General features: G+C 34.1%; 1 protein-coding gene across 2 annotated transcripts in view; it reads left to right on the top strand.

Moving 5' to 3' along the window:
- The window catches only part of BGLU42 (beta glucosidase 42), a 139688-nt gene that overhangs the window by 88385 nt on the left and 38315 nt on the right, over positions 1–12988 (top strand). For both annotated transcript variants that reach the window (XM_089820545.1, XM_089820546.1), the window contains exons 5-7: positions 1336–1410; positions 1497–1584; positions 7117–7366. In XM_089820545.1, coding sequence (XP_089676671.1) covers positions 1336–1410; positions 1497–1584; positions 7117–7366 — 413 coding nt within the window. The remainder of the gene's footprint in view (positions 1–1335; positions 1411–1496; positions 1585–7116; positions 7367–12988) is intronic.

The raw sequence follows: 12988 nt of genomic DNA, 5'->3' as shown, positions 1-12988 counted from the left end.
ACTCTGCTCGTTGATAGCTGTTGTGTGCCTCCTTGCATCTCTGCACCATGACACTTCGCTTTGGAGAATAAAAGCAATCACGTAGACGTTCGTTTCAGAACGGTCGGGGTACTCTTCTTCCCCCTATAATAGTTATAAGTGCCCAGCCCACTTCGCAATAGAAATTGTCCGTACAGCCGACAAGCCGATCAAAATCCTCTGTCTCAACCGAGGGACAGCATTTCCCCTTATGCGAATCATCCACCCCTTACACATATATCCATGAGGAAACCTTTAGAGATGACAATATCTCTATAGAAAGACAGTTTTTTTGTATCAAAACTCTATGTGGATGCCCTGTCAGAGTTGGATCCAGTCATTTCAAATAAATATTACCTTAGCTTTATCTTTAATTTTGAAACTTAATCTCCCTGCTCATTAATGTTTATAATTTTTGATTTCTTGTTTACAAAATTACTAGCAGCTTTTGTATGAAGTACATATCACCAAAATCTGTATTCTTGGAACAATTGTGCTGTTTTCTGGTAATCATCACGGATTCACCTCTAGAAGAGTTTTGGTAATATTTGGGGCAAGGGACATTTATGCCCCTGCTCATGGTGTAAAGGCACGAGTCTCCATATCAAACATTAAAAATTTGGTTGGAAATTTCAAATTTAATCTATACAAACGATTTTGTTTGTCCACTTGGGGCTGACAGACTTGGACATACTCACATGGTTTCTTTTGATTCTGTCATTTTCTGTAATTGAAGTTAAATACAGTTGGCAGGAATTCTTTTGATCTGTGCATAATATTTCTACCATAGAGTTGCTTATAAAAGGCCAGCTTTTTTATTTTGCTTGTCAACGTTCATTCCACTTTTGAGGTCCTCAAAGAAAAACATGTTCATAAGTGTGTAGTTTATGAAATTATAAGATGGGCTTTGTTTGTAAGCTAATATACAAAGAAAGAAGAAAAAGTGACTGAATGTAACTAATACCATGTTATGCGCATGTGCAAATCATTTGAGGAGCTCTTTGTTTAATTACGTTTAAGTTTTAACAAACATTAACTTCTTTTCTAATGTGTGGTTACTGGATGCTGAAATGAAAACTTTTGATGTTTTGAAAATCAAAACTCTTGGTCAGTTTCGAAATGTTCTTATTTGTATGTCTTGATCAGTAATCAAACGCAGTTGCCTGAACCAACAAAACATCTGATACTGAACTCATAGATAGATTCATTTATTGGATTTGTTATCCAAGTTATAATTAGACAGCTGCTCTATTTTATTAGTATGATTTGTCATTTAGGAATTTTTTTCCCTAATAGTTTGTTATCTCATATCAACAGATGGATTTGGAGCTGAAGTAAACCAGGAAGGGATATCATATTACAATAAACTTATTGATGCTCTCTTAGAAAAAGGTATTTTTCAATTTTTTCTGATACAATGCTGCTAAATTCTGCATATTAATGTTAGTGTTATCTTTATATTGAGCTCTAATGTTCAGGTATTCAACCTTCTGTAACACTTTACCATTGGGATCTTCCTCAGAAGCTTCATGAATCAATAGGTGGATGGCTTAATCGGGAAATTGTGTAAGACCTTACATTTTCTATGAATGTGATTTTTAAATAGAAGTGTATTAAACTTGTATTTTAATTTTACAATCTGTTGGCTAAAGTTTTTGTAAGTCATCGATACCTACAAAATTGTGACTTTAGGCAATGTCTCATGAGATTTCTCTCTCCTCTCAGCAATAGAGGAGGCTCCCTTTTTCCCATAGGTCGCTTCAGCAAGAACTTAACTGAAATTACAAAAAGGGTGGTTCTCTTAAGGAGCTCTTCTTTTCTCAGGAACAATTTGCTTACAAACACAACTTTTCAACCTAACAAAAAGCGTCATATTGACACGATAATAACTATGAAGTTAGAATTGATGTGAGAACAACACCAGAGACAATAATTTACTTTTTATACTTTTGTGGAATAAGTACAAGAACCCAAAGTCTTTTGCGATTATCCTAAATTCAGATTCAAGTAGAATAACTAGTAAAGCACAAAGTCTCTTACAGGATACTCTTAGACTTAATAAAAACACCTAAAATTGAAGGTCAATATCTTCAGTTCTAAGTAACTACAGTTAATACCAACTATAACAATTTGTCCTCCTGCATCACAAATCTTCAAAACTTCAAATTGGCTCTAAACATAATAGGTAGCTCAAAGTTTGCACAATTGAATTCAAATCCCTTTGGACAAAGTATTACAACTCACAAATTCAATAAAAATGTCATTACATAATAGATTGGACTGACAAAAAGTCTCAAAACAACTTTCCTCTTTTATTGAAAGCAGTTCATATTTGCATGTTAGCTTTATGTCTTAGATTGCATATAGAATTTGGCAGAATTTTCTTGCCTTGGCAAAAGATGATTATTTACAGTGAGACCCCCCTCCTCTATATAGGAAAAGCATAGAGGGAAAGGTGGAGAAAGAAAAGGAAAAACCTCATCACCTTAACTTATTCTCTAACTAACTAACTAACTAACCAACCTTGATTATTCAATGCTAAAGGCTTAAAGCACTTGTAACATGCTTACATGTTAGAGCTTTGCACGTGATACTATCACATGCAATTACATTTTGTTTTTCCATTACATGTTGGTGTTCCTCATGAAGAATGCCCCAAAAATGGTGTTTTGAATGCCAAATACAACCACTTTAACGAGCGCTTTTCCTACTACAGCTCAGTGGTGACCGAGTGCCAGCCAGTGGTGACCGAGTGACAGATGGAAGTATTGACCAAGTATCAGAAGAAATTACAAAATTGCTGAATGAATATAAAGAGATTGTTGCTGAGGATATCCCTGCTGGTTTACTGCCAGTGAGTAGTATAAGTCATTGTATGGATCTTATTCTTGGAGCTAGTTTGCCAAACAAAGCACCATATCGATTGACACCTACAGAGAATGACAAACTTAACAGACAAGTGCATGAGTTGTTGCAGAAAGGTTTGATTCCATGTGTTGTACCTGCTGTATTGGGACCTAAGAAGAATGGGTAATGGAGAATGTGTATTGATTCCAGAGCTATTAACAAGATCATAGTGAAATATAGGTTCCTATGCCGAGGATGGATGACATAATGGATTGTTTTGAGTGTAGCAAAATATTTTATCAAGATTGATTTAAAGAGTGGCTATCATCAGATCAGAATTAGAGAAGGTGATGAGTGGAAAACTGCTTTCAAGAAAAAAGATGGTTTGTATGAATGGTTGGTTATGCCTTTTGGTTTGACTAATGCACCTAGTACTTTCATGCGGTTGATGAATGAAGTTCTGAAAAGATTCTTGGGTAAGCTTGTGATTGTTTATTTGGATGACATTCTGATATTCAGTAAGACTAAGGAAGAACATCTTGAGCGTATTGGACAGGTATTGCAAAGATTGAAGGAGGAGAAGTTAATGATTAACCTGAAAAAGTGTTCTTTTATGCAAGAGGAGATTGTGTATTTGGGATTTGTGATTTTAGCTGATGGTTTGAAGATGGATCTTGAGAAGGTTAAAGCAATTTTGGAATTGCATACACATGAGAATGTGGATGAGGTAAGATCATTTCATGGTTTGGCTAATTTCTACAAAAAGTTCATAAGGAATTTCAATTCTGTTTATAATGCTATGACTTAGACAATGAGAGGAGATAAAAAAGAATTCAAATGGACACATGGAGTTGATAAGAGTTTTGAGACTTTGAAACAAAAGGTTGCTGAGTTACCTGTATTGGCTTTACTTGATTTCAATAAGGTATTTCAAGTATAATTTGATGTTAGTGGTAGTGCAATAGGAGCTGTACTGAGTCAAGAAGTAAACTTGATGCTTTCTTTAGTGAAAAGTTGAATGATGCTAAAAGGAAGTATTATGTGTATAATCAAGAGTTTTATGCTATTGTTCAAGCCTTGAAGAAGTGGAGACATTATTTGATTCCTAAGGAGTTTGTGTTGTATACTAATCATAAAGCTTTATAGTACTTGGAAAGTCAACATAAATTGAATCAAAAACACATGAAGTGGGTTGAGTACTTGCAGAGCTTCACATTTGTTATTAAGCATAAGAGTGGAATTACTAATAGAGTTGCTGATGCATTGAGCAGAAGACATTCTTTATTGACTGAGATGAAGGTTGAAGTTCTTGGTTTTGATGAAATGAAAGAGTTGTATGATACTGACTCTGATATTGAGGCGTGGAGAGAATGTAGAACACCAAATCTAATAGATCACATGAGTAAGTATGATGAATATTTCATTCAAGCAGGTATGTTGTTCAAAGGTATTCAGTTGTGTATTCCTAGAAGTTCTATGAGAGTTAATTTGATTAAGGAAAAACATAGTGGTGAATTGGCTGAACATTTTGGAATTGATAAGACATTGAGTTTGCTGAAGGATAAGTATTATTGGCCACAAATTTATAAGGATGTTCAGAAATTTGTGAAGAGTTACGGAGTTTGTTAAGTTGCAAAAGGAGTAAGTTAGAATATTGGTTTGTATACACCTATTGTTGTTCTTGAGAAACCTTGGAGTGACATCGGTATGGATTTTGTTCCTGGATTGCCTAAAACAGTGAAGGGGTATGATTCTATATTTGTTGTGGTGGATAGATTTTCTAAAATGACTCATTTCATACCATGTAAGAAGACATCAGATTCCAAGCATGTTGCTGAACTTTTTTTTAAAGATATTGTGAGATTGCATGGACTGCCAAGAAGTATTATTTCTGACAGAGACAGTAAGTTTGTTGGTTATTTTTGGAAGACTTTGTGGAAGAAAATGGGTACTGAGTTAAAGTTTAGTTCTACATTCCATCCACAGATAGATGGACAGAGAGAGTGATGCAGAGCATCTTAAAAATCAACCAATCAGTGGGATACATGCTGTTCCCTTCAAAATCCATTAAATAATTATATTAATTAGAGGCATCTCATGAAGTAAAACAAAATATTTTTCAACACAAAAATATCAACCCTTCTCCATTTACATATCTTGATTTCTATAGCTGATTCCATTGTTCATAACTTAGGTTCTAAATGTCTACATGAAAATTCCTTTGGTGGAATTGTTCCAAATTAGACTTATTAAAACATATCCAAATCTCAGTAGGATCCAATACATCAATTACAATTTATGTTGTCTGCACCGAGACCCATTTTATCTGTCAAAAACCAGAGGTAAAATATGTAACCCTGCATAGGGCATCCAATATCTTTCAGAAAACAACTTCAAAAGACACATAACCAATTCCACATTATCAATTTCTGAGTCTAGTTTCCAAAACTATAAGCCATTCATTTTTTCAATTCATAAATCATTATATAATCCCATCTCTTTGCTTGCAACTCCATTGAATGCATTTAAAAACCAGTTCTCACTCAAATCTTCATAACTTTCACAAATCTGCATAAAAATGTCCCAAACAAAAATTAAATGGAAGGTAATTCAAATATCTTTCCAATGAATACATTTAGACTTCCTGAACCCTCCATATGTGTTCATACCAAATGCTGCAACATGACTGTTTGCAAGAGTTCTCAAATCTGAAAATAGTAACTTTCACCAAAATGATCATAACTTCCTAAATATTGAATGAAATTACTCCAAACCAAATAGAGAAGAAAGATAACTTACACCACTATCCAAATACACAGATTATACCTTATATGGCCGTACAAGGCCTGGAACCAACATGAATCCAGAAAAACCAATCAAAATAGCAATAGTAGAAAACACCAAAATTGCTCCAAAATGATTCCTTCTACTTATTCTCATTAATTCAATTTGGAATGACCATTACAATGATTTTATAGGATTTTTTATAGTTGAAAACTTCCCAACTAACTTTTGAACCAACTTACTACCCTCTTTAACCCTTTTTGCACTTTTTGCAAAGTTTTAAAGTTGCAACATTTAAGCAACTTTTACATTTTAGAAATTTTGACTTCACAACCTTGTTCCAACCTTAAAAACATGTCATGATGGAATATTAATCACCATTTACAATATTTTTACTCTTCCTTTGGTTTACAAACACATTTTGACCTCTTGACCAATTCATGACCTTACTAGGACAACAAAGGCAAATTGACAACTTTTACACTTTATGACAAAATGGCTTCATAGCCTTTACATCTTGACCCAAATACAACATAAATGACTCAAATGGATTCAAATATCTCATATAAGGAATATTAACCTTATCATGTTCTTGTACTTTAGGTGCTCCTGCACCGTACTCCCAACCTTGAAAAGTTTCCAAGTCTCTTAGAAACATAGAACCAATAACCTGCAAAATATTAGAGCGAAATATCAAAGCACTATTATAAACATACAAGCTCAAGTCTAGTTATTGTTTCCAAGTCTGAGAAGAAGAAAATAAATGCAATAAGGGAGAGGTCTTTGTAAATCCAGCCAATCGGTCAGTCCTAAGATAGGATAAAGATCAGTAACCTTAAGCGCCTTGCAGACATGTCCAAGAAAGGCTGAAGAGCTTGGATCTATAAAAACCTTGAAGGAAACTGTTGATTTTGGTGTCTAAGTAACCTATTGCATTTCAGCATCTTCATAACGGGGAATAATAATCAGGATAGCATGGTCTTCTCAATTCACATATAGAGTTTATTTCTAACTTACCTACAATTGTTACCTTTATAGCACGAGTTAGGTCAGTATAATTCAATTTAAGAATGTTCAACATACGCTCAATTACACATAATTAGTTAAATTTACACGGGGACATTAAACAAGACAAGTTGCTTTTATACATAATCACCATGGAGACCCACTGAGATCTCCTTTTTAAGTCCTTGTTAGGTCTTGGGATCACATGAATAAGAAATAACGACTAGTTCCTATATCCATCTCAAAGAGTGGACATTATAGAGGCAAATTCTAGCTTGTACTAAAAAAAACTATTTCCTGCATATCACTTCACTATTTATTATTAATTTATGCTGGAAATTGCTCTGGGCTGTCAAAATTCAGGTCACAGTGGCTATAGATTTATTGGCAGATTATTGTTAAAATTTTGACTCTTCATGCTCTATTTTAACTTAATTGAGTTCTTTCATTTTTTGTTTCCAGAAACTACTTTAAATACTATGCAGAAACCTGCTTTAGTGCATTTGGAGATCGTGTAAAGCATTGGATCACATTCAATGAGCCTTTGCAAACAGCAATTAATGGTTATGCTACTGGTATATTTGCTCCTGGGAGATGTTCTGATAGATCAATGAGCCATGTTGGTGATTCATCAACAGAACCATATTTGGCTGCACATCATCAAATTTTGGCACATGCAGTTTCAGTGGATGTTTATAGAAAGAAATTTCAGGTATTATTAGCTTCAAATTGGTATTGTTAAACGTAGTATTATGGAAAAACTCAAAGAATTCATCTCTCTGAACTGAAAATATAAAAGAACTTGAGTACCGAGGACACTAAAGTCTCTCTTCAAAGAAAGTCCATGCACTTCATTGAATTTTTTCTTTTGCATAATGATGATTTGAAGAATTTGTTAAATAGTAGGTAGTAAATCTCCGATACAATTGGGTTACATAGATTCCTTGTTTTTATTACAAGAATAACATGTTTTGACTGTTAATTTTTTGTTTATTTTTCTCTCGCTTTTTAACATCTCTTAGATGCAACATCATCATAATTTACAAGTTGGAAAAAATTTATTCGTTCGAGTTCAATGTATTTGGAAATCTGGGATTGTTGCAAAAATGCAAAATTTCTATAGGAACTGAGAAGGCCAGACCAAATTGAAAAATTTCAGCCAGTCAAACTAATTGCATCCCGCTGGATTTGAAGAAAATCCATCTGAAGTGCCTATTCTTGAGTGTCATTCTTAGTCATTGTGCATATTTATCTAAGTTATTTGTTCTAGTTTGCTTGTTTTTTCACAGGTCCAGGGAAATATTCACAGGTTGGGTTTGTCAATACAAAGACATAAAAATAAAAACTATATACATATTTTCAGCATTAATTAAATTCATAAAACACCACCACATTAATGGTCAAATAACTTAGCAAAATACACTGTCATATCAATAGTCAAATACTAGTCAAACTTAGGCAAAAGCCTACAATGCAACGGTAACTTACGAGCCTCTCATGTGGGAGGTCTTGGGTTCGAATCTACCTTTGCTTAACATATAATAATAATTAATTCCAACAAATAATGATAATTAATCTAGGCTTCGGCCATTTACCGATAAAAAAAAAAACTAGTCAAACTTGATTGTGATAATATATATTAAAGTTCAAAAATAATAATGTCAAGAATCAACCATCATTGCTTAAATATCATATGCTTCATCAAAATATCATCCTCCATATTCGATGATCTATATTGTGGTAATTAATGTTGAAGATTGTAGCTGCGATAGAGATCTTTATCTCTATAAAATATGGGCGTTATTATTATTATGGTCACTTTCAGCTGAAGAGGACATTTATGGCAATATTTGTAATATTAAATATAAAGACGTGTCATATGACATTCGTTGAGGCATGGAATTACGAAAAGTTGTGTATTTGAAAATGAAGTCATGTTTTGAGAAATTGAAGAGGCCTTCAATTGCAATAAGAAGAGTCTCTCTATTTGTTATACATATTGTATCAAGCGAAACATATTGTACATTTGAACATTTTATTATTAATAAAGTAATAATTTTTGTGTGGCTGGGTTTTCCCATTCAATTTGAAAGGGTTTTCCTAGGGTAATTTTTGTGTATCTTTTATATATGTTTAGTTCTTCCTTATTGTAGTTTATCATTTATTTGTGGGAAAATCTTAACATGGTATCAGAGCCAGGTTAGAAGAACAACAATAAAGGATTCTCTCTTGTTCATTAGTGATCCTTTAGATATATATCATTTATTTTTATTTTGAAGTTATATGTGGCTTTTGTTATGTTGTGTGTGATTTTTTAAAGTAAGTTTGCTTTTAATTTCAGCAGATTTTATTTTGCGCTGCATTAGCCTTACTATAGGTTTATCTTTTGTTGCAGTCTGTGTGAGACATATTGTGTATGATATTTCTTTCATTTTTTTTCTTGAACCCACTTTGTTGTCATTCAATTATGATATGACACCATTGTGGCTTTGCAGATGTTCTAAATGGTGGTAGTGATTGTTTACATCTTTAGAAAATAGCCTACGTGGTTATTGTTTTATCTCTTCTTATCATTCTTTTGTTGATGTTTTATGTTTTACCGTTCATTAAAGTGTGTGTTTGATGAAGCTCCTCTCAAGCTATCATTAGTCTTGCACAACTTGTTTTATCTCTCCCCCATGAATTGATCTCTAGCTAGGATCGGTAATTAGCAAAAAATTGTGGGCTTTGCCCACCTATTTCTAGGGTTCTCACGTCAGTTTTCTCAACTGGAAAATATATACGTCCTTGCAAATTTCACTTCAACAACTTTGATGACATAGATGACATAGGTTTGTGATGCTGCCCCCACCACTGTCTCTTCCTTTACTATCGTGCATTGAGCTAGTGGACTGTAAAACTAGTGAGGCTCGTGCATAATGATGAAGATCCTACATGGAATGAAATATTGGTGCTTGTCAACGGGGACACCATCATGTAGGATGTGGTGAAAAAGAGCCAGAACATGATCTTGAAATTAAAGATGATGTCATGGAGGTTGAAATGGAGGAGGTTGGAGCATGTCACTATGGTGTTGTGTGTGGTTTGTGAAGATGTAAGATACAGTCATAACCTCTGAACGTAAATGTGCAACAGAGTTATTCTAAGGCCAAAGGTGGATAATGACAAACTTCTTGTGAGTTATATCAAACTTGTGAGTTATGTCAAATTGTGTAAATTGTTAGAGGTATAGTTTACAGACTTAGACTTAGAGAGTACTCAAGAAGCCCAAAATTTCCAAATCGGCAAAAACTCAAAGAAACATCAACAAAAAATTGGCAAAAACTTGGCAACGAAGAAAGAATTAAAGTAAAGTCTCTGACAGAAATGTATCTTTTTTGTAAGATGTCAGAACAATGATATCTCTCACCTAGCACTGGAACACTTTGTATCCGTTCGAGGAACATGCTCGTAGCATGATACCCTTATGCATTTATGTAATATTCTTTCTGCATGTGTATCACATGTTGACAATTCCATGCTTGTACAACCTTTCATAATAGAGGAAGCAAAACATGCGGTATTCTCTTTATAACTTGACAATTGGAAGATATCAGATAATGATATCTCTCAAACAATGTTGGAACACTTTGTATCCCTTCTAGGAACATGCTCGTAGCATAATACTCTAATGGGTTTATCTGATATTCTCTCTACATGTGTATCTAGTGCTGACAATTTCACGCTTCTACAACATTTCACTATAGAGAGTAAAACATGTGGTATTCTCTCTGCAACCTAACATAGCACCTCAATGCGATAATATGATTGCAGAACTATATAAAACATGTGGGGATTTTATGAGAAATGAATTGTTGTAAAAAATTGAAGACTTTAGAAAACACCACAGATTCATCACGAAAATCAATCACATCCTCATTTCTCTTATTCCCAAAAAGAAAGTCTGTGAAGCTATGAATGATTTCCAACCCATTTCTCTTTGCAATACTGTATATAAGATCATATCGAAGGCAGTCTCCAACCGACTCCAAAAGGTCCTAGCTTTGCTCATCTCTCACCATCAAAATGCCTTTACAACAGGTGGAGAGGTTTTTGACAACATTATCTATGTTTTTGAAGTTTTTCATGCAATGCAAAAGGAGAAATTCAAAGGCATGGCAATCAAATTTGATTTATCTAAAGCATTTGATAGAGTTATTTGGTCCTTTCTTGTACATGTTCTTCTAACCATTGGATTTATCAATGAATGGGTGAAAAGAATTCTCTTTTGCATCTCCTTTGTAAGTTTCTCTATCCTTTTAAATGGTAATGTAAATGACTTTTTCAATGCTCACAATGGGCTAAGTTAAGGTGACCCATTATCTTCATTTCTATTTGTCCTCATAGCCAAAGTTCTAGCCTATCTAATTAAGAAACAATGCCACTATGATCAATGCAAGGGCATTGTCGTACATCCTAATGTTGATCCAACCACTCACTCCTAATTCGCAGATGACTCCTTGTTCTTTGGAGAAGCTAGTACCAATAATGCACATGTCATTAGTCAGGTTTTAGATGCTTATTCGTGTTGGCTAAAGAATTTGTACATCACTAACTATGACTTACAAAATTGTGACTTTAGGCAACATTTCATGAGATTTCCCTCTCCTCTCAGCAATAGGGGAGGCTCCCTTCTTACCGTAGGTGGCTTCAATAGAAGCTTAACTGAAAGTACAAAAAGACTGGTTCTCTTGATCAATTCATCTTTTTTTCAGGAATGATTTGCCTAAAACTCGAACTTTCCAATTTAACAAAAAGTGCCTTGTTGCTACGATAATACCAATGACCCTAAAATTGATGTAAGAACAACACTAGGGGCAACAGTTTACTTTTTATATTTTGTGAAACAGAAACAGGGACCCAAAGTCTCCTGCATTTGTCTCGAATAAGGATTCAAGGAGAATAAATAGTAAGGCACAAAGTCTCTTATTGGATACTCACAAATTTCATAAAAACACTTACAATTGAAGCCCAAAGTCTTCAGCTCTAAGTAATTGCAGCCATTACTATTTATTACAATTTGTCATCTCACATCAAAAAGTCTCCAAAAATTCAAATTGGCTCTGAATCTAATATTCATCTCAAAGTCTACATGATTAAATTGAAATCCCTCTTGATCAAAGTTCCAAAACTTACAATCAACATCTAGAAAATGTCGTCACATAACACCTTGAATGAATAGAAAGTTTGAAAGCAAGTTGCCTCTTTTATTGGTAGCAATTTAGATTTACATCCAAGCACAAAGTCTTATAGTGCACATATAAATTGGCAAAAATTTCTTGCCTTGCCAAAAATGATTATTTACACTAACCTCCCTCATTTATATAAAAAATAGGAGAGAGAAAGGTGGAGGAAAAAGTGGAACAACCTCAACCACCTTGACTTATCTCTAACTAACTATTTTGACTTTATTCAAAGTTGCATGCTTAATGCAATCACAACTAATTACACGAGCTGGTTGTATAGGTGCATATTATCCTACACTTATAAGTTACAACATAGATGCTCTTTACATGTAATCCTCCTATTGCTATTCTACTGAAAGCATATGAAAATCTGATTTAAAGTATTCACATGGTATTAACCAACTCTCCAAACTTGCATAGGGACTTTTGTACAACTGCAGCATCTAATTCACCAATGTGTTGCGAGATCATTATAACCTTCCTGAGTATGTTTTCTACTCCAAATATCTCTTTGTTACAAATCTCCTTTTGATTTTGCAGATTCTTCAATGAATACTTCCAACATGCCATTGTATCCAACACATTGATGTTGAAGTCTTCCACTCAAGTTGCAAGCAGATGGCCTCTGTGAACTCAATGAGAACATCTTGATTCTTGATTATGTTATCTTCAGTGATGAGTTCGCATGATAGCCCTCTAAATGCCTCTCTGACCATGCTTTCTTGATTAGTTATCTTGGCTACTGATGCCTTTGCATCTTTTACAAGTCCTTGTAAAACTTGTTCTTTGTTGGTTATCGCATGTGTGTAATCATGGTACATCTCAACAGACATGATGACTTCATACTCACACAAGCGTCTAATTCAATCACCATCATGCTATTCTAGACACCAAGATCCCCGTCCAGCAACTCAAGTTGATGATTGAGTGACTTGAGAGTGTCATTCAATCCAACAATAATCTCTTTCCCCTTTTCTGGTGTAACTTCTTTTAACATTGCCAAATGGTGTGCTTGTGCAACTGTCATATGAAAGCTCCATAGTATATGAACATTGTCATATAAAGGGTCCATAGAAAACTGGGGTGTGTAAAAACTAAAAACACAAATT

This window comes from Cupressus sempervirens, chromosome 3 (genome assembly GCF_028749045.1).
Source record: "Cupressus sempervirens isolate cs-2001-9-10 chromosome 3, ASM2874904v1, whole genome shotgun sequence".
Lineage (NCBI taxonomy): Eukaryota > Viridiplantae > Streptophyta > Pinopsida > Cupressales > Cupressaceae > Cupressus > Cupressus sempervirens.
This window is presented reverse-complemented; position numbering and strand designations above follow the sequence as displayed.